This window comes from Balaenoptera borealis (genome assembly GCF_965194805.1).
Source record: "Balaenoptera borealis genome assembly, chromosome: 10".
NCBI classification, from domain to species: domain Eukaryota; kingdom Metazoa; phylum Chordata; class Mammalia; order Artiodactyla; family Balaenopteridae; genus Balaenoptera; species Balaenoptera borealis.
The window spans coordinates 117,402,399-117,422,754 of NC_138874.1; the positions used below are offsets into that span (position 1 = coordinate 117,402,399).

A 20,356-nucleotide genomic window follows, 5' to 3' on the forward strand; every position below is an offset into this window, starting at 1 on the left:
CCCCTGCTCTGCCCTCTCTGGACTCCGCGTGGATGGACTTTCCTGAAGGGAGGCGTGCGCGGCCCCGGCCTCCGCGCGTCCTCGCCGGCACTTGCTGTGCACCTGGGCGTCTCCCGGCCCGTTTAGAGCCATACTTCGTCTCTGCGGTGTTGGCGTGGTCAGCGCTGCCCTGCGGAGCCCCTAACTGCGCCAGGCCTCGCGGCCCCTGCGCCAGCCTCCAGCCCCGTGCTGACTGTGGGGAGCGACCCTGTGTAGCCCCCGTCCTGCTGCCTTTCCTCGCCCCACACCCAGCTTGGGACAGGAAGGCTTTTCTAAAGGAGCCTGGATTTAATAGAGTTTTCAGCCTGTTGCAGTCGGCCTGCCGCCTGTGCCCTCCCGTCTGCCCCGCCGTGGCTGGTGGGCGCCCCTGCAAAGGGCCCCCGCCGTGGCCTCTGTGTCCCCCGTGCTGCCCCCGTTCACCGTCCCTCCCGCTGTGGCTGCGGAGGACCGCTGCTCACACTGTTCCCTGCGGAACCCCCGCAGGCTTCCTGGGTCCCCAGTCCTCGGGGCAGCCGGCCGGGTGTGCGGCCCCGCTGTGTCTGGAGCCGCGGGCCCCTCCACGGGAGGTGCGAGCCCCTGAGCCGAGGTCGGGGAGGGGTGGAGGCGGGCAGCGGGCTGGCATGTTTCCGGGGACTGAGCTCCTTCCATTTCTTTCCCAGACTCTCTGCACCAAGGCCACGATGCAGACCGTCCGGGCCGCCGACACCAACGAAGTCGTGAAGCTGATTTTCCGAGAGTCGGACAACGACCGGAAGGTGAGGCCCTGCAGGTGCGGTGGGCGCCGCGCCCTGGGGCCCCGCGGCGGGAGGGGTGGGGCCCCCCTGCTCTGATGGCCCTTCCCTGGCAGGTGATGCTCCAGCTGGAGAAGAAGCTCTTTGACTACTTCAACCAGGAGGTTTTCCGGGACGACAACGGCACCGCGGTGAGTTCTGGCATCCGACGTGTGGCTGGTCCCCCGGCAGCTGCTCTGGGGTGGCGCTGGCCCCCGGCCCCTCCCAACGCCCCCGCTTTCCCAGGACCATGGTTCCCGGTGCCGTCACAGCCTGTGGGTCGGCTTCCAAACCCTCACCCTCCCCTCACTTCTCCACTGGGCCCTTCCTGGGGGGGGCGTCCTGCCGCCGGCTGGGCTGCGGCCACCTGCCTCGCTGCCTGTGCCGGCCAGTGTGGCCCTCAGCACTGGGGTCCTCCCCGGTGGGAGGCAGAGGGCTAGGGGCTTTGGGTGCGGAACCCCTGGTTCAGGGCTGGCCCACAGAGGCCTGGGCTGCCTTTGGAAAACCACCATGCGAATTTGTGGGGGCATCTCCGTGGCCGCGAATGCACGTGTGTGCGTGTGTGTGTGTGCAGAGGGAAGTATTGATATGTGTGAATGGACGCCTGCAGTTCAGACCACCCGGTGAGCGCCGTCCCTGCAGCGGGATAGCCTAGGGCGGCCTGCACCTGCGGCGCCCTTTACTTCTTGTGCATCAGTTGGGCCTGCTTTTGACGCATTTATCCAACGCCTGTGTTGTATCAGCGCCTGAGGGCGGTCGGGACACCTGTGGCAGCCTCACCGCACGCCCAGGTGTGCACCTGTGCCTCCCCCCTCCCGCCTCCTGGGGGCCTTTCTGCTCTTCCCACCCTGGTAAGGGGCTGTCTGTACCATTGTCCCCATTTTCAGTTCCCGGTTCACCCCACCTTGCCTGCTTGCCACCAAGACCATCGTCACCCCTCAGGGACGTCTTTATCCCAAAGGCCAGGGATGGCGCTTGGACTTCAGGGCCTGCCTCTGAAGCGTCCCCCCCGGGACCACACCCCTCATGGGTCAGCTCCCTGGTCCCCCTCCGCCCCCAGCTCAGCGCTTGTGCTCTGGGCGCCCCTGAGTGGCCTGGTCACCTGCTGGGTCTTGAGTTTCCAGCTCTGGACGATGCCTCTGTCTCGCGTGTGCCTCAGGCCCCTCCGAGCACTCGCACCGGCCCGGCTGGGGGCTCCGTGCCTCCGTGCGGGAGGGCCCCTAGCTCCGTGCCAGGCGCGCAGAAGAGGGCTCACGTCTAAGCGGACGGGGGCTCTGCAGATGTCCAGCAGACTCTGCCAGCCCGTCCCCGCCCTGCGTTCCTGTCCTCCCCGGAAGCCCTCGTCACCCGCCGGCCTCCCTCGCCTTGCACATCCGCGGCGTCTGGGCCTGGACTCGCCACACGCCTGAGGCTGCCGCCCCCGGCCGCCGCCCTCCCTGCCTCCTTCCCGACCCCTGCCCCTCTGTCCACCCCCGGCCTGGAGCCCGCCCAGGGCCGGTCACACGCCCACCCAGTCGGGCCCAGCTTTGGGCCCTTGGCCACCTCCCACCGCCGTCGGGTAAAGCCCGGGACCCTGACCTCTCCTCCGAGGCGCGGCTCACGCCCGGGGCCCCTGTGCTGACCCCCCACCCCTCCTCCAGCCGCACGGGGGGCACCTTTGTCCCCGCGGACGCCCCGAGCCTCCTCACGCACTTCCCCCTGCCTGTCGTGCTGCGGACACGCGTCCCCGCGGCCCGGTCCCGGCTCGGCTGCGCAGGGGGTCTCGGGTCCCGGTGAGGTGGGCTCCTGCTGTGTCCCGCAGCGCCTGGGCTCAGCACACGGCGCTCACGGCTCAGCTGCGGCCCCGCTGGGCTGGACGGGAGGCTCTGTAGGGCGCGGCCGCGTCTGGCTGCCGTCCTGTGACTTCCCAGGCCCGGAGCACGTGGGGCAGGTTTGGGGACACGACGCGTTCGGTGTGTCTGTGTGGAGGTGAGGTGCCCAGGAGACTCGGGGTGCTGTCTGCTCCCTGGGCAGCCGTGCGACCCTCTGAGCTTGGAGAAGGGCGGGCGGGGTGGGCTTTGAGGGCCCCTAGCACAGAGCCGGCCCCTCGAAGCCAGGGACAGTGTGGTTACCAGGGCAAGCAGAAAGCGGAGACGCCCTGGGAGGGGAACAGTGGACACAGAGAGTGGCGCTGGGGTGGCCAGGGGGCCAGAACGTTCCGGAAGGAGCCAGGACCCTGGCGAGAAGGAAGGTCCATTATGCGAGGGAGAAACAGGGTCCTGAGGCAGGTGTGCGGGGCGGGGCGGGGCGGGGCGGGCGGACACGGGGATGTCACACGTGGGTCCAGAGTCCCCGCTGCCCTCGGTTAGCACTTAGAGAATGTGTCACCACCCTGGAAACTACAGATGTCACCGTTAGACGTAAGCTCTAGCTCTATTTATTTACCATGTGAAACTGTGCTCCTTTAAGGTGGAGGAAAGTTAGTTTGAACATCTGGGAGAGGTTTGAGGCTGACTCAGATGAGAAGACGCAGTGGAGTCGAAGCAGAGACGAGGTCTCCACGTGGGTTCTGGAAGGCCCGCGGGCCCCGCCTGTCGGGTCAGGCATCTCCGGGGAAGGGGGTGGCCTCGTGCGTCCCCCTGGTGCAGGGCCTGGGCTCAGCGGTAACTGCCCCGGCAGCTCGGCGTGTCAGTCCCACTTGGGGGTGGGCGTCCAGACCCCCCTGGGGGACGATGAATGGCCCTCGGAGCCCGCGGAGGACGTCTCACCTTCATGCGAGACGCCCACAGCACGATGGATGCGCTGCTCCGGCCTCGGCCCCCAAATCCATCGCATCCTTGATCAGCCACCGGTCTTGTTCCCGTCTGACAGAAATTTAATTCAAGCTGGCTCTGAAAATAATTATTGTATTTTAAGAGTAGTAATCATTGGCCGGGACATGATTGAATGTGTCCATGCCTATTGACTTTTTCTATGATTTATAGCTTTGTTGAGTCGATATTCCCATCGAAATTGTATAATTAATTATAAGTGTGGCTGTCAGGGCTGCAGGATGGAGTGCCCTGGTGAGGATTTGGAGAGATTAAATTTTCTGCGGCTGTCCCAGGGCAGGGCGCGTGAGTTTTCACCGCGCTTGGCCTGTTGGATAGAGATGTTTTCTGGGTGTGTAGCAACTGCTCCAGCTCAGGGCGCATCGATTTTCCGGCCTCTTTCCCTTTATCAGCGCGGCGTCTCTGCAGTAACAGAGGAATGTGTGCAGCCGGGACAGCGCCTGACAGATACGTACGATCAGCCGGCCGCTTAATCATTGTCTACACACGCCCTACTCTGTTTTTCACTTTGTAATCAAGAAGAATGTTAAAGATACATGTGAAATTGGTTACCACTTTGTGAAAAATCTCAGAGAGGTACAGATTACCATTTCAACAGAAATGCACTGTCATTTCTAATCAGAAACACCTCACGCTGGCCTCCTGCGGCAGCAGCCGTGGCTCCAGCCCCCCATTGCTCCCGTGGACTCAGGACGTGGAGCCCTGGGGGCCGTGGGGCAGCAGGAACAGAACACAGCCCCGGGTACAAAGCGTGTAGGAAGCGCTCCACAGTAGCGAGAGTCCACAGACATCAGATAACTGAATACTTGATAAAAATTATAAGATGAGATTTAAAGGTATTGAAAACGTGAAAGAATCAGAAGCATAAACAAATACCGTACCCCGAAAAAAGCAGGCAGATGAAAAGGTATGAGAAGTGCTAGCAGCAGTCACTGAGGTGGAAGTCTCCACAGCTGAGTTAAGTGTCAGGACAGACGCAGCTGGACGGCGGAGCTGAGACCCCAGAGCAGCGCAGACCTCGCGGCCGCTCGGAGGCAATGCCTGGAGGCTCCAAGCGGGGCTGGAAGGCCTGGTCCTCAGGAGCTCGGCGAGTCCTGAGCCGAACGCCAAACGTGAAGACTTGAGAGCAGCCCGAGCGCCAGGTCTCCACAGGAAGGACGTTGGCAGCGGGCCTTGTGGGAGCGACAGAGCCGCCACGACCGAGGGATCGGCGGGGGGAGCGGGGAGGACGCGGCCGGGGGCCGGAGCAGCAGGAGGGAGAGTGTGCGTGTGGGGCTCTGCGGACACGTGTGTGCCCGTCACGCGGAGGACGGGGCAGGTGAGCCCGTCGGGGCGCCTCGCGGAATTACTGTGTCCGGAATGTTTCTTTTCTTCTCTCGAGAGTTTGAGTTAAATTTGGGAGAAATTGAAAGGCTTGGCAGCTCTCGGTGGGTGAGGCTCGGGCCGCTCACCGCCTGCAGGTTCCCGGGTGCTGGACCGAGTCCCCTGGGGGGAGGAGGCCGCCGCCAGCATCGGGTCGGTGGCCGGTCGTCAGGGGTGCCGTGGTTGCTCCTCGCCTGACCTCGCCGCCAGGCCGGCGCCTCTCCTGACGGTCGCGCCCACCTGCAGCCGCCCCGCAGCATCACGGCTGCCTTCCTGTCTGATCTGCGAAGGCCAGGAGTTCATGCTTGGGGTGTTGTGGATGAGACGTGCTCTCCGGCCTCCGGGGGGGTGTGTGCGCCTGCGAGTGTGATGTGAGGGCATCTCCAGACACACGTGTGTGCAAACACATGTAAGCACGGGACTGGTCCAGGCCCCACGCTCATGCTTCTCACACACACACACTTCCCCTCCATCCCCGGCACCCCTGAGGTGCTAACTCTGCAACCTTCTGGAAGCTGTTTGGCCTGGGCTGCTCCCTGGAAGTGGGGTGTGTTTCTCCTCGATGCAGAGGCAGGGGCCACTGGGGCCGCGAAGCTGAGGGCCCCTGCCACCCCCCATGCCTCCCCCGCCCCTCCCCCTCCCACACCCTCAGCTCCCGCCCTGTGCGTCCCCTCCCCCATCCCCAACCCCTTCCTCCACCCCATGCCCCTCCCCATCCTGCATCCCCACTCCTGGCCCTGCACCCCTAGGGCCCCGGCATGGCCGTCAGGGGGTGCTGAGTTGGGTGAGGTTTGCCACGGGCGCTTCTTCCCAGCAGATGTGGGCTCACAAGTGTCACCTGTGGGGTCCGGTATCCAAGCCTCCCCAGGCAGGGTCCGAGGCTCTTTGTGCCCCCGTCTCCGGGTGTCCAGGACGCTGCAGGAACCTGTGTGAGACTGAAATCAGGCAGCTGTGTCTGAAGTGGTCCCGTTTACGCAAAAGGAGCTTTGGTTTATCCCCCCACGCAGACCACAGACACCATCAAGGGCTCCTGCCGGGGGAGGTGTCAGCTCTGCCTCCCTCTGGCCGGCCGATGGCTGGCCTGGTGCACGCAGGCTCGGCGGGGAGGGCCCACGTGCATGTGGCTCAGGTAGCAGCCTGGCGCCCGGTAATTACCGCGTACACGGCACCGCTAACTGCACGCTTCGGGAGTGGTGGATGAGGTAGCGGAAGAAGAGAGGACGGGTGTGGCTTCGGGGGCCTGCACGATGCCGTGCTCCCGCACAGCTGCAGGGGACGTGAGTGATGACCACATCCCCGGGGTGTGCGTGCCCGTGGTGGCCCGACGCTGCCAGTGCCCTTCCCTCCTGGGGGCACGGTGCCCCGGGGCGTGTGGCTCTGAAGAGTCCCTCAGGGCCAGCTCCTGTTTTTTGTCTTTCTGTATGAGGTCAGCGCTCTTACTCTGTTGACTTAGTTTGGGGAAAACGGTGTCCCCCCTGCTGGACACTGCCTGAGGGCACCTCGGAGGCGACACCAGTGCCCACGGCGGCTGCACCGTGTGGTCTCAGCAGAGCGAGGTGGCCCTGCGTGGCCGGTCAGCACCGGCAGTGTGGGTCCAGCGCCGGCAGCAGAGGGGCTGAGTCTGGAGCAGGCTTCGCACAGAAGGGCCTGCAGGGTGCCCCGGGTCTCTCCGGCCACACGCCCAGGGGGCCCGCCCTCGGGAGGCCTGCACGCGGCCCGGGTGATGTGCAGGGCAGGTGCTGGAGCAACGCGTGTTTCCCAGAAGTTGCAGGTCCCTGCTGCAGACAGACCCTCCCCCAGGGCTTCTCGGTGCCCCCTGGGAGGCAACCCAAAGTGACTATTTTTTTCTGTTTCTTTTTTCAGCTCTTAGAATTTGACAAGGAGCTGTCTGTCTTTAAGGACAGACTGTACGAACTGGACATCTCGTTCCCTCCCAGGTAAGGAGCGCCGCTCGCTGGGCCAGCAGGTAACTGTGCTCCTGTCCGTGCGTCGTGCCACCTGTGCCTCCTCCCCCCGCCCCCCCGCACTGAGCACAGCAGGGGTCTGTTCGCTCCTTTCTCCCAACATGGCCTCTCAGATTCGCCTACGAGGGGCCCACACAGGCAGCTCTACGTTCTGGATCTTGCTGGAACCGTCGTGGGGTGGGTTTTGGTTTGGTTTGTCTGTGTTTGTCTTTCTCGGGTATGTAAGCTTTTGCTGGGTTTTGCTCTGGTGTTCATAGAGTCTTGAAATCTGCAGCAATAACAGTGCGTTCCCTCCCGACCAGCCCGGGGCTGCAGAGGGGCGGGCTTGGGGGAGAGAGACGATTACGAAGTGGCCAGGACACCGGGTGGGCGCTGGGCCCGCGGGCCCGTCTGGAAAGACACAGATGCCCCATCACGGGCTTCTCCTACCCGTCTCTCTCCTTTCATAGATTCCAAGTAGAAATTCTTATCACTTGGGAGAAAATGGGCCTTGGGCAGGTTCAGGGAAGCTTTCTCAGGTAGACGGGACCTGGTGAGCAGCTGCAAGTGGGGCCGAGGGTGCCGCCTGGCCCCCCTCGTCTGTGTCGGGCCTGGCAGTAAACGCGTCAGATCCACGTCAGAGGAACGGTTGGCATCCAGAACGTGCTGGGGGGCCAGGTCCTCTCAGGCTCCCTCTGAAGGTCACCCCCTGCTTCCTGGGCCACACTCCAGTGGTCAGACGTGTGCAGGCTTGAAGGGCCCCCCACCGTCCACTGGACATGGGACTCGCTGCAGGTCCAGGCTCTGGCCAAGGCGGCCGGGCGCTCGCAGCTCAGGGTCAGCGCCCAGACCAGCGGTGCGAGGTTCAGGGGCCAGAGAAGCAGAGGCCTGGGCCTTTGGGGTGCCTGGTGGGCCCCCAGCAGCGGCTCCAACACCCGTGAACTCGTGACTCAGCAGCTCAGGACCAAAAGGGCGGCCCTCAGCCATGCCGTCCAGGTGCTGACCACCACGTTGCCCTCAGTCTCTGACGCTACTTTAAACGTACATATGATGTGCGGTGAACCGTGCTCCCAGGTACAGCTAAAGTCTAAAGACGTCCTGAGGGACTTGTTCAGCCCGCGCCTCCTGAGGGTAGTGCGGGGTCCGGAGCGTCCCTCCCGCTTGATCAGGGTCCAGCGCCTCTCTCAGGGCTGTGGAGCTGGCCAGGAGGGAGGGGGCCTGGGGCTGCCGAAGGCATAGCCCTGTGGACACGTGTATGCCCTGAGCTGGCGTCGGCCCCTCGGGCTTCTCCCAAACGCCACAGCCTTGAAGGTCACCCAGGTGCAGGGCGCAGAAGATGCGGGCAGGACCAGCCACAGGACCTCGTGGTCCGTGCTCAGGTGGCCAAGGGATGAGCCCCCCACCCCTAGCCAGCGGAGAGACTGGCACGTCCAGAGTCAGGAGGGACAAGGCTGCGTGGTCCAGCCAGGCCCCGGCTGGCAGTCTCCAGGAAGCACAGGCCATCCCCCCGGAAGGCGGCCGTAGCCCCGGCCTCTGAGATCCCACTGGTAGGTGGGGGTGGGCATGCTTTGGTGCCAAGCCGGAGGAACTCCAGGGAGGGCCTGGGGTTCATCAGGGTACCTGGGGCTGCGGGCACCTCGAGGTCACCTGCGCTCAGTCTGGGGCACACCTGCCTCGGGGTTTGATGGGCTCGTGTGGCAGGAGAATGACTCCGAGAGGTCCCGCCCTTGTCCGGGAACCTGTGGACGTCCTGTGACTTTGCAGGTGCGTTAGGAACATGCCTGCACTGTAGGGGCGGTGTCCTGGGCCGCGGGACCCCGCCCGCAAGCCCGTCACAGCAGAGGTCCCCCTCTGCCTGGAGGTGGCGGCTGCCACCCGAGGGAGGTGGCCTGGGAGGACCATCACTTTAGGGGTCAGATTTTCTCCCTTTAACTGGGAAGTAGCATTCGAAGTTTTCTGAGGTGGGAAAAATCGTGGTTTACAGACTAAATCATCGGCTCCCAAAGCTGGGGGTCCAGCTCACAGTAGGAAATACACCTGACCTGTCAGTCCTGTCACAGGCTCCTGAGGCCTTTCCGGCCACTGCCCGGCTCATCCATCCCTCCCCCACCGCCCAGGTCATCTCCCCCCACTGTCCAAGTCACCCACCCCTCCCCCACTTCCTGGGTCATCCATTCCCCTCTCGCACTGCCCATCTTCCCCCTCCTCTGGTGCCTGGGTCACACCCATCCCCCTCCTTTGGCTCTGTTGCATTTTAAAACCATGTTTGTGACCATCGGGTAGAGCTCACAGCCCCCCTGGGTTGCCACGTGGGGTCTGGAGGGCTGTTCCAGACATGGGACAACATCAGCGGAAGCAGAAGCGGGACAGCAGCAGGGACTTGGTTAGAAACGGTGGCTGTGTGGTTTGGTACCCAGATGTGTTCTCTGACTCTGCCGGAAAATAAGTGATCTCAGGCGTGCTCTGTGTGTGTGTGTGTATGTGTGTGCAGGAGCATGAGCTCCTGTGCACACGTGTGTAGGGTGTGTGCACAGAGGATTGTGCATGGGTGTATTCACTTGTGCACACTGTGTAGGCATGTGTCCATGGATGTGGCACCGCATGGGTGTGGGTGCATGTGTGTGCAGAGTATGTGCACGTGTGTGTAGGGGTGTGTGTGTACCTGTGTGGGTGTGTGTGCAGGATGTATGCGTTCGGATTATAGACTGATTGCATGTGTTTGTGCAGTGCATGGGTTTGTGTGTGTGCATATAGTATCCACACATGCATGAATATGGGTGTGCACACGTTGCAGTGTATGTACATGGTGTGGGTGTACACGTGTGCATGCAGAGTCGTACGCATACATGGTGGTATGTGGGTGTATGTGCATGGGTGTGTGCAGTGTGTCTTGGGGTGGGGGTGGGTTGTGTATGCACATGTGCACGGTGTGTGTACGCATGGGCCTACTTGTGTGTGCGTGTGTGTGTGCAAGTACATGGCTGTGTACAGGTGTGCATTGCAGAGATGTATGTGTGTGTATGAGCTGTGTTTGCACAGGTACATGGTATGTGCACATATGAGCGGATAGGTGTTTGCACGTACATGGGTGTTTACGTGGGGGTGTGTGCGTGAGCTTGTGTGCAGTTCGTGCGTGTGGTGCAAAACTCGTGTGTATACGTGTATGCGTGTGTGCTTCCTGGGTGTGTGCATTGCCTGCCTGGGTGGGCGTGTTGCTGGGGTGTGCAGGGGGCGTCCTCTGTGCACAGCTGCCAGCCGAGGGCCATCTCCCGCTCTTGGAAGCTGTCGGGGGCTTCTGGCCTGGAGCGGTTCCCTGCAGACTGACCGTCCGTCTACCGCTTCTCTCTGAGCTGAGGGGTGGGAGCCGCCGAGGAGCCTGGCGCCGGGGCTGCCCTGGTCCTGCGCGGGGAGGGGCAGGCGGGGGGAGGTGGGCAGGGGAGGCGCCCGTCGCGTCCTGTGTGCCCAGCGTCCCCGCCCTGGACGGAGGCAGGGAGTCTGCCGGGGTGCCCGCCAGCTGCGCTTCCTGCCCACGGGGCCGTCCTGCATCCAGGCTCCACCACGCTGCCCTGTTCGAGGTGGAAAGGCGGAACCTCCCCGTTCTGTTTCTACTGGTGAGGCTGAGCCCCGTGGGGACCTTTCCGGAAGCCGCGCTGGTCAGTGAGGGACACCACGTCTGCATTTGTCTGCGTGGCCTCGGGCAGGGCGGGGTGTGCATGTGGCAGCCCTGCAGTCACAGAGAAGGGCCACGCCAGCCCCTTCCCATGCTCCCAAGGCCGTGTCATCCTCACGACTCCGTTCTGTGAAAACGGCCCTTCCCTCCCACGTGGGCCAGGCGGTCGGGACAAAGGTGCGTGGGCTCCGAGGCTGTGGGCCCTCGCTCGTGGCTCTGGGCGTCTGTGGGGACGGTCTGTGCCTCACTGGCTGCCGGACTCTGGCACCTCCTGGGGGCGAGGTGGGTGTGGACAGTGTCCATTCAAGGGGCAGTGGGCACCCCAGGCCGTCGTGCCTGTCCTCACCCAGCTTTCCTCTCTGTGAGGCCTGTTTGCTCCAGCTTGTCAGCCAGGGAATTAGCAAGAGCCATGGGCATCCCTGGTGCCAACGGGCAGTGCCACGGGAGCAGGGTGTCCTGAGCGGCATCCTCTGGCCGTCGCGCCTGGTTTTCAGAACCTTTCTGCGCCTTTGACTTTGTTATCCAGGAGTGGACTCAGTGCACACTGGCTGTGGAGTCCTGGTCCCTGTCCTGGTGGAGGTGAGCTCTCAGCTGCTGGGGGCCAGGGGCTGGGGGCGGGGTCAGTGCAGAGCCTGGAGTGGGGGCCACCGTGCCCCCCGTGGCTCCAGGCTGTGGCTAATCGCATACCCGGGACAGTCCTCAGAGATGCTCGAGCAGAAAGGTCTCCTACGGAGAGCGAGGGGGGCGGGGGGGTGTTTCTTGGGCAGAGGCGTTCGTGACTGTTCTCCGCAGGCTAACAGAACTCCACTCCTAATGGATTGTAAGTCAATGCTGTGTGTCCCTTTGCTGGAAGAGGTGCTAATATTTCAGGCGTTTGTAGAGCCTTCAGTTCTCGTTCTTCTCAGCCTCGGGCACAGTTTTGCACCTTCGCGAGGGACAACCACGAAGTGACCGGCGGGGTGAGGTAGAGGCAGGGAGCGCGGCCAGGCCAGGCTAGTGGGCGCAGGGGGTGCCCGCCACAGAGACCCTCCAGGCCCCACTCTGCGCTCCAGATGACGCCCGCCAACCCCGAGTGGCCACGGACGGCGCTCAGGACCAGGCCAAATGAAGGCCTTTAACGCCACGTGGTGTTTCCACGTGCTGGTGACATAAAAAGCTTTAAGCTCGTGCTCAGAATAACTGGTGGGCAAAGAGCGTGATGCTGGCGCTGGCGTGAGCCGTGCCCGCCTGGTCTGTCTGTGTGCGCGGCCTCGAGGGGCTGCAGAGCCAACCGCGAGGCTGGTTGTGTGCAGTGGACAGGGCGACGGTCAGCTTTCCGCGTCCTGTGCTGTCATGCTGGCCACCCTCCCTGCCCTCCGGCCCAGCGTCCGCCGGCGGCTCCCACTCTCAACCCGGATTTGGGCCGATCGCGGGAGCCCCCCCTTGCCTCTCCCCAGGAAGGCCCCGCCTGAGTGGCAGTGATCTGGGACGCCCCAGAGGTGACCACCAAAGACAGTCCTGTGCATCCAGCAGGGAGTTTCTAACGTAGAGTGTCATTCTGAGTTACTGTCGTTGGTTTTAAAATAAAGAGATCAAAGTATGAAGACGAGGCGGCTTAGCTGCCTTTTCCACTAACGCGGTGGCAGCAGGCTTCCCGCGGTGTGGAACCCTCCCCCAGCCCTGCACGCGGCCCTGCCCTGGACCCAAGTCCCTGTGGAGCGCTGCCGCCCACCCGCGCCCTCGGAACTGCCCCCGCCGCCGCAGGAAGCCTCCCGTCCCTGAGGCCCGAGAATTCCCAGAGGTGGCGGGATGCGCCCCACACGCTCCCCTCCCGTCCCACTGACTCCTAAACTGTGTCTCCCAGGCCTGAGATTCAATCAAGGAAGCATTCGTGCGGCTTTGCCTGGGTGGGGCTGAGGAGGGGGCCGCCCCCAACACCGTGACAACAGCAAGTAGCGTCTCCGTGTAATCGCGAACATAGAGCTTACCTTCCAGCCCCTGACAGGGTCTCTGGCCCCTGGGGGTCCACACGTCACGGCCGAGAACTCCCCAAACCTGGAAGTAACCAAAACGCCACCTTTAACGGATAGATGTTGGCTGCTGAAGCGGCCGGACCCCTGCTCCCCGCGGGCCTGGGAGCAGTGGGAACCAGGGGGCCGGGGGCTGCTGTGTGTGGCGCGGGAGCCGCCGGGGGGTGGAGGGCTGCTGCGCCCCCTGCGCTTGTGGCTCTGCGTGACACGTGTGCCCCAGAGTGAAGCTGACCGGGGAGGTGGACAGACGCACAGTCAGAGTACACACCTCGCCAGAGAAAAGTCACACCTTCCCAAGGACGGACAAAAACGCTCCACGGTGGGAAAGAGGTTTTTACTGGGCAAATTAATTACAGAAAAAGATCCAGCGAGAGCTTTCGAAAAAGACAAAAATATATATAACACGGGGATAAAATGTATCACACGGCTCTGGCCAGAGAAGGCTGTCTCTCTTCAGTGGATACATTTATTTTTATATTAAAGATTTGGAGGTGCTTTTCAGACTTCTTTTTGGGCCATAATTCAACTTTGGACCATCTGTAGATTCCTGTCTGTAACGATAAATATAAAACGGTGACATTTGGACAAAAAGGCTGAGCTCCCTGCTGTGTGCCCGGCCTCGTTCTTGGGAAGGGAGCCAGGAAGCTTGTCCAGCTGGTCTCCGAGCCCCGGGTGGACACGGCCCACACGGAGGCACGGGGACAAGCGCTGAGGGGCGGAGGGCCAGGGCACCGGTTACTCGGGAAGCCGCCGGTCACCCCACGGGGACGCTGCGGGCACCTGTGTCCACAGAGCCGGGTCAGCTCTACGGCTCTGACCACGGGCCCATCCTGGCCCCTTGGCCCCGAGCTCCTCCTCCCCACGACAGTGTGAATGTTATTGCCCAGCTCAGGTGCAGCTTCCTTCCGCCTCCTTTTCTTTCCCAAGAGTCTCAGGTGTTTGGAAACTGAGTTCCTGCATGGCCACTGCCTGCCGGCCTCCGGGGCTGTCATACACGGGTGGACGGTCCGCCAATTCGCCGGCCGCGCGGGCCCGTCCGCCCTCAGCAGGGCCGTGACTTGGGGACACTCGTGTTCTCCCCGCATGAGAAGCCCAGGAGGGTCCCCCGCAGCACGCCCAATTCTCCGCCTCCCGCTTCTGTGAGAACTGGGCCTGTCTGGCCAGGTTCAGGGGCCCCCGCCCCCTCCACCCTCGGGCTCCTCCTGAGCCCGCGTCTCTCGTGCACGGCGGCCGGCCCTGCGGAGTCGGGCGGCCGGCACAGTGGGCCTTTGTGCCTTCCCGGCCTGGCTGCTGGCCTCGGGCCCTGGTGACACCGCCCGCCTGCCCGCCGCTCAGATGCAGGCCGAGCCTTGTCGGCAGCGCCCTGGCAAAGGGGCCGCTTGCCCACATCCTGCATCCTGCGGGAAGGAGCCCGAGGGGCTGGGAGGACAGGTGGGCGATTGTTAGCTTTATCTCAGGGCCATTCGTTGTGGCGGTCACTCCCCACCATGCGGGGCCAGGCCGGCGGCTCGTCCCGCGTCCCCGCCCTGCGCAGCGTTTGCTTTCAGATAAGTCCGCGTGTGCAGCGAGCATTAATCATCGGCAGCCCCGGCAGGCAGCGCTGGGCCATCCTCGGAGTGGCCTGGGCAGGGCCCCCCTCCCGGGCCCACGCCGGCCTTGCCCGGCCCGTCTGCACCAGCACCGCCCTGCTCGCTCCTGGCCTGGCTCTGGGAGTGGCTGGCCCCTTCCGGGAGTCTGTCCACAGCAAGGGCCCCCGGTCCGTGGGGTGAGGGTGCCGCCCCCACCCGCCCTGCCCATCCCGGCCAGGGCGCCCCTCACGGCCAGCTTCTTTCGCCCGCTGGATCACACGTGGGCAGGCCCCACGGCAGCAGCAAGGTTGAGAACACGGGCTGAAGGCCCGGTGGGAAGCTTGTCACGGCTCCGGGCCTCCCGGGCCCTTCCGTGTTACTCCTCACCACGCTGACTGTCCCCGTGATGGCCCGTCAGCTCCTGGCGGTGGACGGGGGGCGGGCCCTGGCGCCCTGTGATGATGGCTCCGCGGTGCGCTTGGGGACTGTCCATCACTTACCTGAGTGGGCTTTTCGTGCTGTTTCTAACCCAGGACCCACAGCACTTCCCTGAACCTTGCCCTAGGCAGGTCCCCAGGGGGCTCTGTGGGCATTGGGGTGCAGCCTCAGCGGGACGTCCGATGGCCAGGGCTCCCGAGGGCTTTCCCGTAGCAACAACGTCATAGGTGCAGCTGAGGGTCACGCGGTGGTTCCCGAAGCCCCCGGGACTCGATCCTGCTCCCGTCTGCGCTGCGTCTCCGAGGGATGCTTCGAGCCGGCCCGTTTAGCACTCTTGGAGCAGCGTGCGTCTGTGCGGCTCCTGCCCGACGGGGAGCGTGGGCGAGGCCCGGGGTGGCCGGCTCCACCTCCCAGACCTGCTGTTGACCGCAGATTTCCCTCCGGGTGAACCTGTCCTGCCCCGCCTCACGGTCAAGGACCAGCTTGGGTGGGCTCAGAGCACACACGACCTTCCCAGCCCTGGCCGCAGCCCTGCCGGCCGCCCTCTCCCCTGACCTTTGCCTCCAGTGGAGGGGGCTGGGGGCTTGCTCTCTGCTCAGCACATCCTACTCTGGACACTCAGGGTCGGCCCGTGCGGACCCCGATTCCCGCAGCTCCCGGGAGGATGGGGCGGGCGAGCGTCGCTCCTTCAGGACCACAGCCAAGCAAGCCCGCCGTTGGCCCCCCTTTTCCCTGAAGGAAGTTGTAGGGTGGTCAGTGCTCCATGCCGTCAGCACGTGTAATGCTGTTTGAAGCAGAGATTAGGGACGTTTTGTTTGTAGCCGTGTTTGCTGCTTTGGGTCTTCAATGAACTAAATTCCTGCAGGGCCTGGGGCCGTAAGTCGCCGTTTCTGGCGAGAGTGTGTGGAACGCTCTGGAGGATGGTGGAGGCTGAGAACCGTTAACTCAGGTTCTGCGGATCCTGACCACGGGCCACAGAGGGAGGGAGGGCGGCAGAGGCCCCACGCGAGCAGGTGCCCAGGACAGAGCAGCCCAGGAAGACAGTGGCATTTTTCGCCTCCAGCTGAAAGCACAGGAAAATTTAATAGAGAGTGAAGTGCCATTCACAGCAAATACTATGTAGTATTTTGGAACTAACCTAAAAAGCACATTAGACCTTTGCAAGGAAAAATTTTAGACTGTATCGAAGGCCATAGGAGATGCACCACGAGAAAGCAGACCCGCCATCCTCATGGGTGTGCAGGGAGCACGGCTGAGGGTCCCCCAAAGCCAGTTAGTTCATTCTGGTTAAATTCACCTGCTGTTAGTTCAGTGCAACCCAATCAAAATGCCCACGGGGTGGGGTGAGCAGTTTTACATGGACCAGGGCGGACCCGCTGGGCAGTGCAGAGCCCGGAGCCGGAGGTGCCGGTGAGTTCTGGGCCTCAGCCAGGCGGCTAGTGCCAGGGTGTCGGGGGCTCAGCTGGTGGTCACAGGCCCCACCTGCTTCTCACCGTGTCAGTCGGTCGGCTGTGGTGGCTGCATTCCCAAGGGGCTCCGGGCCTCTCCCCGCTGCCACACCGGCCGGTGGGCGGGAAGCGGGGCCCGTGCGGCCAGGGCAGTAAGTCAGGGCCAGGCACACACTCCGCCACAGCGAAGGTCCAAGGCCACGGCCTGGGCACCTGGGCGCTTCCTGAGGTGGACGCCTCGGTGGGACAAGGGTGTGGCGTCAGTCTGGGCCCAGGCCTCCGTAGGCTCCTGGGCAGGTTTTCGTTGTGCTGTAGGCCGCACCCAAAAATAAAACCAAGTTTCATAGACGTGTCCGTGTCCGTGGGGAGGGTTTATCTGAAGTGCTGGGTGGGACAGTCCTTTGACTTTATTCTGGAAACTTCTGTCCGCCTGTTCTCCCCCTGCACAGGCTCGGCCTTTCTGAGGTGCGTGGGGCAGAGCCCACGCCTCCCTCCCCCGGGCGTGGAGGAGGGGCTGGAGGAGGGGCCCCGCGGCTGCTGACCGGTGCCTTCCTGTCCTGTCTCCCCAGCTACCCATACAGTGAGGACTCCAGCCAGGGCAGGCAGTACATGAACACCCGGTGCCCCGCCTGGTGTGACCGTGTCCTTATGTCCCCGTCCGCCAAGGAGCTGATTCTGAGGGTAAGTGTGAGGGCCGCGCAGGCCAGAGCCCGGGTGGGTGGGGAGCCCCGGGCCAGGAGACGTGCCCTCCTGCCGGCCCCAGGATGAGCCCTGACCCCGTCCTCGGGGCTGGGATGGAGCCCGATCTCCAGTGTCTTTCTGGATTCAAAACAGGCACAAACTGTCGCCAGTGCTTTAGGAATCGTTTTAGTTTATTGTGTCCTCGGGGGAGTCAATGAGCTCTTGTCCTCGAAAGAGCTTGGGAGCTATGAAGTCCGTCCTTATTTTCCTAAGTTGTAAATCAGAGCCAGAGTCACACTGGGGCTTGAGAAGTTAAAGATGAATGTCCAGCACTCAGGAGGCAGCCCCGTGAGACTGGGTGCGGGGAGAGTTTGAGTTTCCTGGAGCCTCTTGATTTCCCGGGGATTTTCAATGCCCACATGTAACACAAAAGGACTGCTCTAAAGAATCAACACCTGCATTGGTTTTGTCAACCCCGTCAGTGAAAAAATATAATAACGAGGTGCACTGATTCATCCGGGCAGCGGTCTGGCCTCTGCGTGATGTGGGCAGCCAGTTAGGAGGGGGCAGGAGGTCCCCACGGCCCAGGCCGTCCCCCAACCTCAACCCAGTACGTTTTGGGCTCTAGTGACCTCCCTCCACAGCCCCCGAGGCTGCTGCGAGGAGCCCTGTCTGCGCCCCTGGGCCCCAGGCCCTTGCGCAGAGACGCAGCCGGGAGGGCAGAGCCCCCTCGACCTGCCCAGGTGCGCACCCGTCCCCCTGCTCGGCAGCTCCTGCAGGCCCCCTCCAGGAGGCCCCACTGCTGGCCTTTCCGGGGCGGGCCGGCCCTCCGCGCTCTGCCTTGAGCCAGAGCCCCCGGGTGCGTGGGGACGGAGGCCGCTGGGCCCGGGTTGGAGATGGGGACGCGTCGGGTCCGCAGTGAGCTTGCTCTGACGGGGCCTGGGGGCTGGCCGGGGCAGCCTCGGCAGCCCTCCCCGGGGCCTGTGGGCAGGGCCTGCACCCGGCTGTGACACGCCCGCCCCCAGAGCCCATCGCGGAGGACAGGTGCTGGCTGGGCTGCTCCCACAAGCAGCCTTCCCGAAGGGAGCTGCACGGGACACTGGCCCTGACCACACAGACCCGGGCAAGCGTGCCTGGTGCCCGGCCTCGGACGCAGCCGTCTCTGCTGGGCCTGCCCTTGGGGCCCTGAGATGCCATGTGAGGAAGCAGAGCGTGGACAGTGGACATAGCGGCTCACGCCGGCAGGCGAGCTGAGCACAGGGCTGTGTCCAGAGAGGGGGCCTCAGGGGCCTCGGGGCGCAGAGAAGAGGCCAGTGTCCTCTCCCAGGGAAAAAGGCATCCTGCGGTAACCCCACCAAGACAGCAGGAGTGCGTAGGATGGTGAAGGGGGTTGCCCAGGGCTGCAGACGGGTCCAGCAGAAGGCGGCACTGCAGGCTGTTTTACCTGTGTTCACATCACGTCAGCTTCGGGGCCCGAGATTTGATGCTGCAGACACAGTGGGGACAGAGCTCGGCTGGGTGGCCCAGGGTGGGGAGGGCCCAGCGCCCTTCTGGGGGGGGGGGGTGGGAGCCCCGGCAGGCCCTCCCCTGGGGGCTGCCCGGCGGGCGGCAGGCGTTACCAGCCACTGGCCGTGGCGCGAGCAGCTCCCGCGGCGTCATCCATCACGCCACGCTCGGTCACCTCGGCATCATGTTCGTCCTGCTTCCTGGCCCCGGAACACGGAGGTGGCAGGCGTGGTGATGAGTTGCAGCGAGGTGAGCGGCGCCCGCTTAATTTGTTTATCTGTCTCACGATTGTGCACTTGGAAATCCACAATTCTATGCTGCCTTTGTGAATTACCATGCTGCGCTTGATGAACGTTTCCCCACTCCGGGGAGGTTCTGTGATGGCGAAAGACGCGCAGAGGGGTCTTTATGCCTTCTGGCAGGCGACCATGCTGCAAAGTAAACCTGACCTTAAGCTTCCTGCTGCATTAAAGATAATTCAGCTTATAGTCTCAGACGCTTCAGCCGAGGATGTGAAATCCTGGCCCAGTTGGAGCCAGAGCCGACTGACTGCGGGAACACACCCTTGGCTGCACACCTGGCGTTAAGGTGCCTGCAGGCTGGCAGAGGCGGGAGGGCGCCCTCAGCCCTGCGTCACTGGGCGCAGACCGCTGGGTGCGGCAGCGTGGCGTTCGGGGAGTCTTCTCGTTTGAACAGGGAGTTCTGGGTCCAAAACAAATGGCAACAGGGAAAACAGGAACCAGGTGGGCTTCCTCTGTGCCGGGGGCACAGCTGGAAAGAAATGTCACAGCTGCCCCGACTGGAGCGAGCGCGGCCCAGGGCCCGGCCCGGAGGCAGAGGGGAGCTCGGGCTCCACACCCACCGCCCGTGTCGCCACCTCCCAAGGCCGGAGCCCTCCCACCTGGCAGAGCAGGGTGCCGACGTGCTGCCCGGACGGCCCGGACCTCCCTCCTGGGGGCCAGAGGCACACTGGCGGCTCTGAGCCGGCCAGAGCCCCACGGAGACGTGGGCACAGTGGCTGCGGGCGGAGCGTCCACTGGGCTGCCACCCGCTCGCTGCTCTCCCAGGAAACCCCCCCATTTCCGCCTCCCATGCCTCTCCCTCTGTTTGCTTTTCCCAGTCGGAGAGCGAGGAGAAGGTTGTCACCTACGACCACATCGGGCCCAGTGTCTGCATGGGAGACCACAAGGTGACGGAGCCGCGCCGCGGTCTGGGGGCTGGGCCCGAGGGGCGGGCCGAGGCGGGCTTTGCAGGCTGGGGGCTGTGGTGGACTCCTTCTACTGCCCCTCTTCTCCGCCTCCTTAGTCTACTGCACGGAGGAGGCCAAGTTGGTCTGTTTTTATTTAACTTTAATAAAATACCAGAAGGTAGGTAGGTAGGGGCTAGATAGGCAGGTAGATAAGGCAGAAGTGACTGGTCACAGAATAAAATACACAGTTTTACTATTTGTAAAAGGAGGCTGTGTCCACCGCTGGCTATTTCTGGAGGCCGTTTCCTGAACGTGCACTCAAGTATTTTCCTGGCTTCTGGGGCAAGCACCCACCGCCAGTGCAGGTGGGAGATGGGCGGTGGGAGACGGGCGTGTCACCGACCCAGTGCCTTGGGGGAAACACCGAGTATTTGTTCCGGGACTAACTTTGTACGTGTGACTGGCCCGGGCCCCTCCGAGGGGCGTGTGGTGACGGGTCGTGTGTCACCATCAGCCACATGAGAGATGTTCACCGTTTCCCATTTTCAGGGCCTCTGGGCGGTCGCCCACACTGCCCAGGGGGCCGGATCCCAGGACGGGCTCTGTCCTTCCCCGTGTTCTTCGGGCCTGAAATCAGCTTTCCCGTTGTCTTTATCTGGAAACAACAGCGTCTTTAGAGAACGCGAAGGCCCTTTGCCTCTAGCCTCTGGTCGCCCAGTCCCACCAGCTCCTCGGGAACTGGGGCCCTGCGCTGGACCCGCGGGCCGCGGTCGGGTATCCCGGGAGCGGGGTCTGGGCGCCCGGTTCTGACGGCCTCTCTTCTCCCGCTGCAGCCCGTGTTCCTGGCCTTCCGCATGGCGCCCGGGGCAGGTAAACCTCACGCACGTGTGCACAAGTGTTGTGTGGTGCAGTGAACTGGTGGT

The 20,356-nt window shown here is 63.5% G+C and overlaps 1 protein-coding gene across 14 annotated transcripts in view; it reads left to right on the forward strand.

The window, feature by feature from the left end:
* Positions 1-20,356, forward strand: part of INPP5A (inositol polyphosphate-5-phosphatase A) — a 181,576-nt gene that overhangs the window by 159,751 nt on the left and 1,469 nt on the right. For 6 of the 14 annotated variants that reach the window (XM_082407080.1, XM_082407081.1, XM_082407086.1 and 3 more), the window contains 5 exons: positions 699-794; positions 887-961; positions 6,845-6,918; positions 16,627-16,738; positions 19,365-19,433. In XM_082407080.1, the coding sequence (XP_082263206.1) occupies positions 699-794; positions 887-961; positions 6,845-6,918; positions 16,627-16,738; positions 19,365-19,433 (426 nt within the window). Of the gene's footprint in view, positions 1-698; positions 795-886; positions 962-6,844; positions 6,919-12,437; positions 14,061-16,626; positions 16,739-19,364; positions 19,434-20,266; positions 20,355-20,356 lie in introns of those variants that run through there. The other 8 variants (XM_082407087.1, XM_082407089.1, XM_082407082.1 and 5 more) reach the window with 4 other exon arrangements.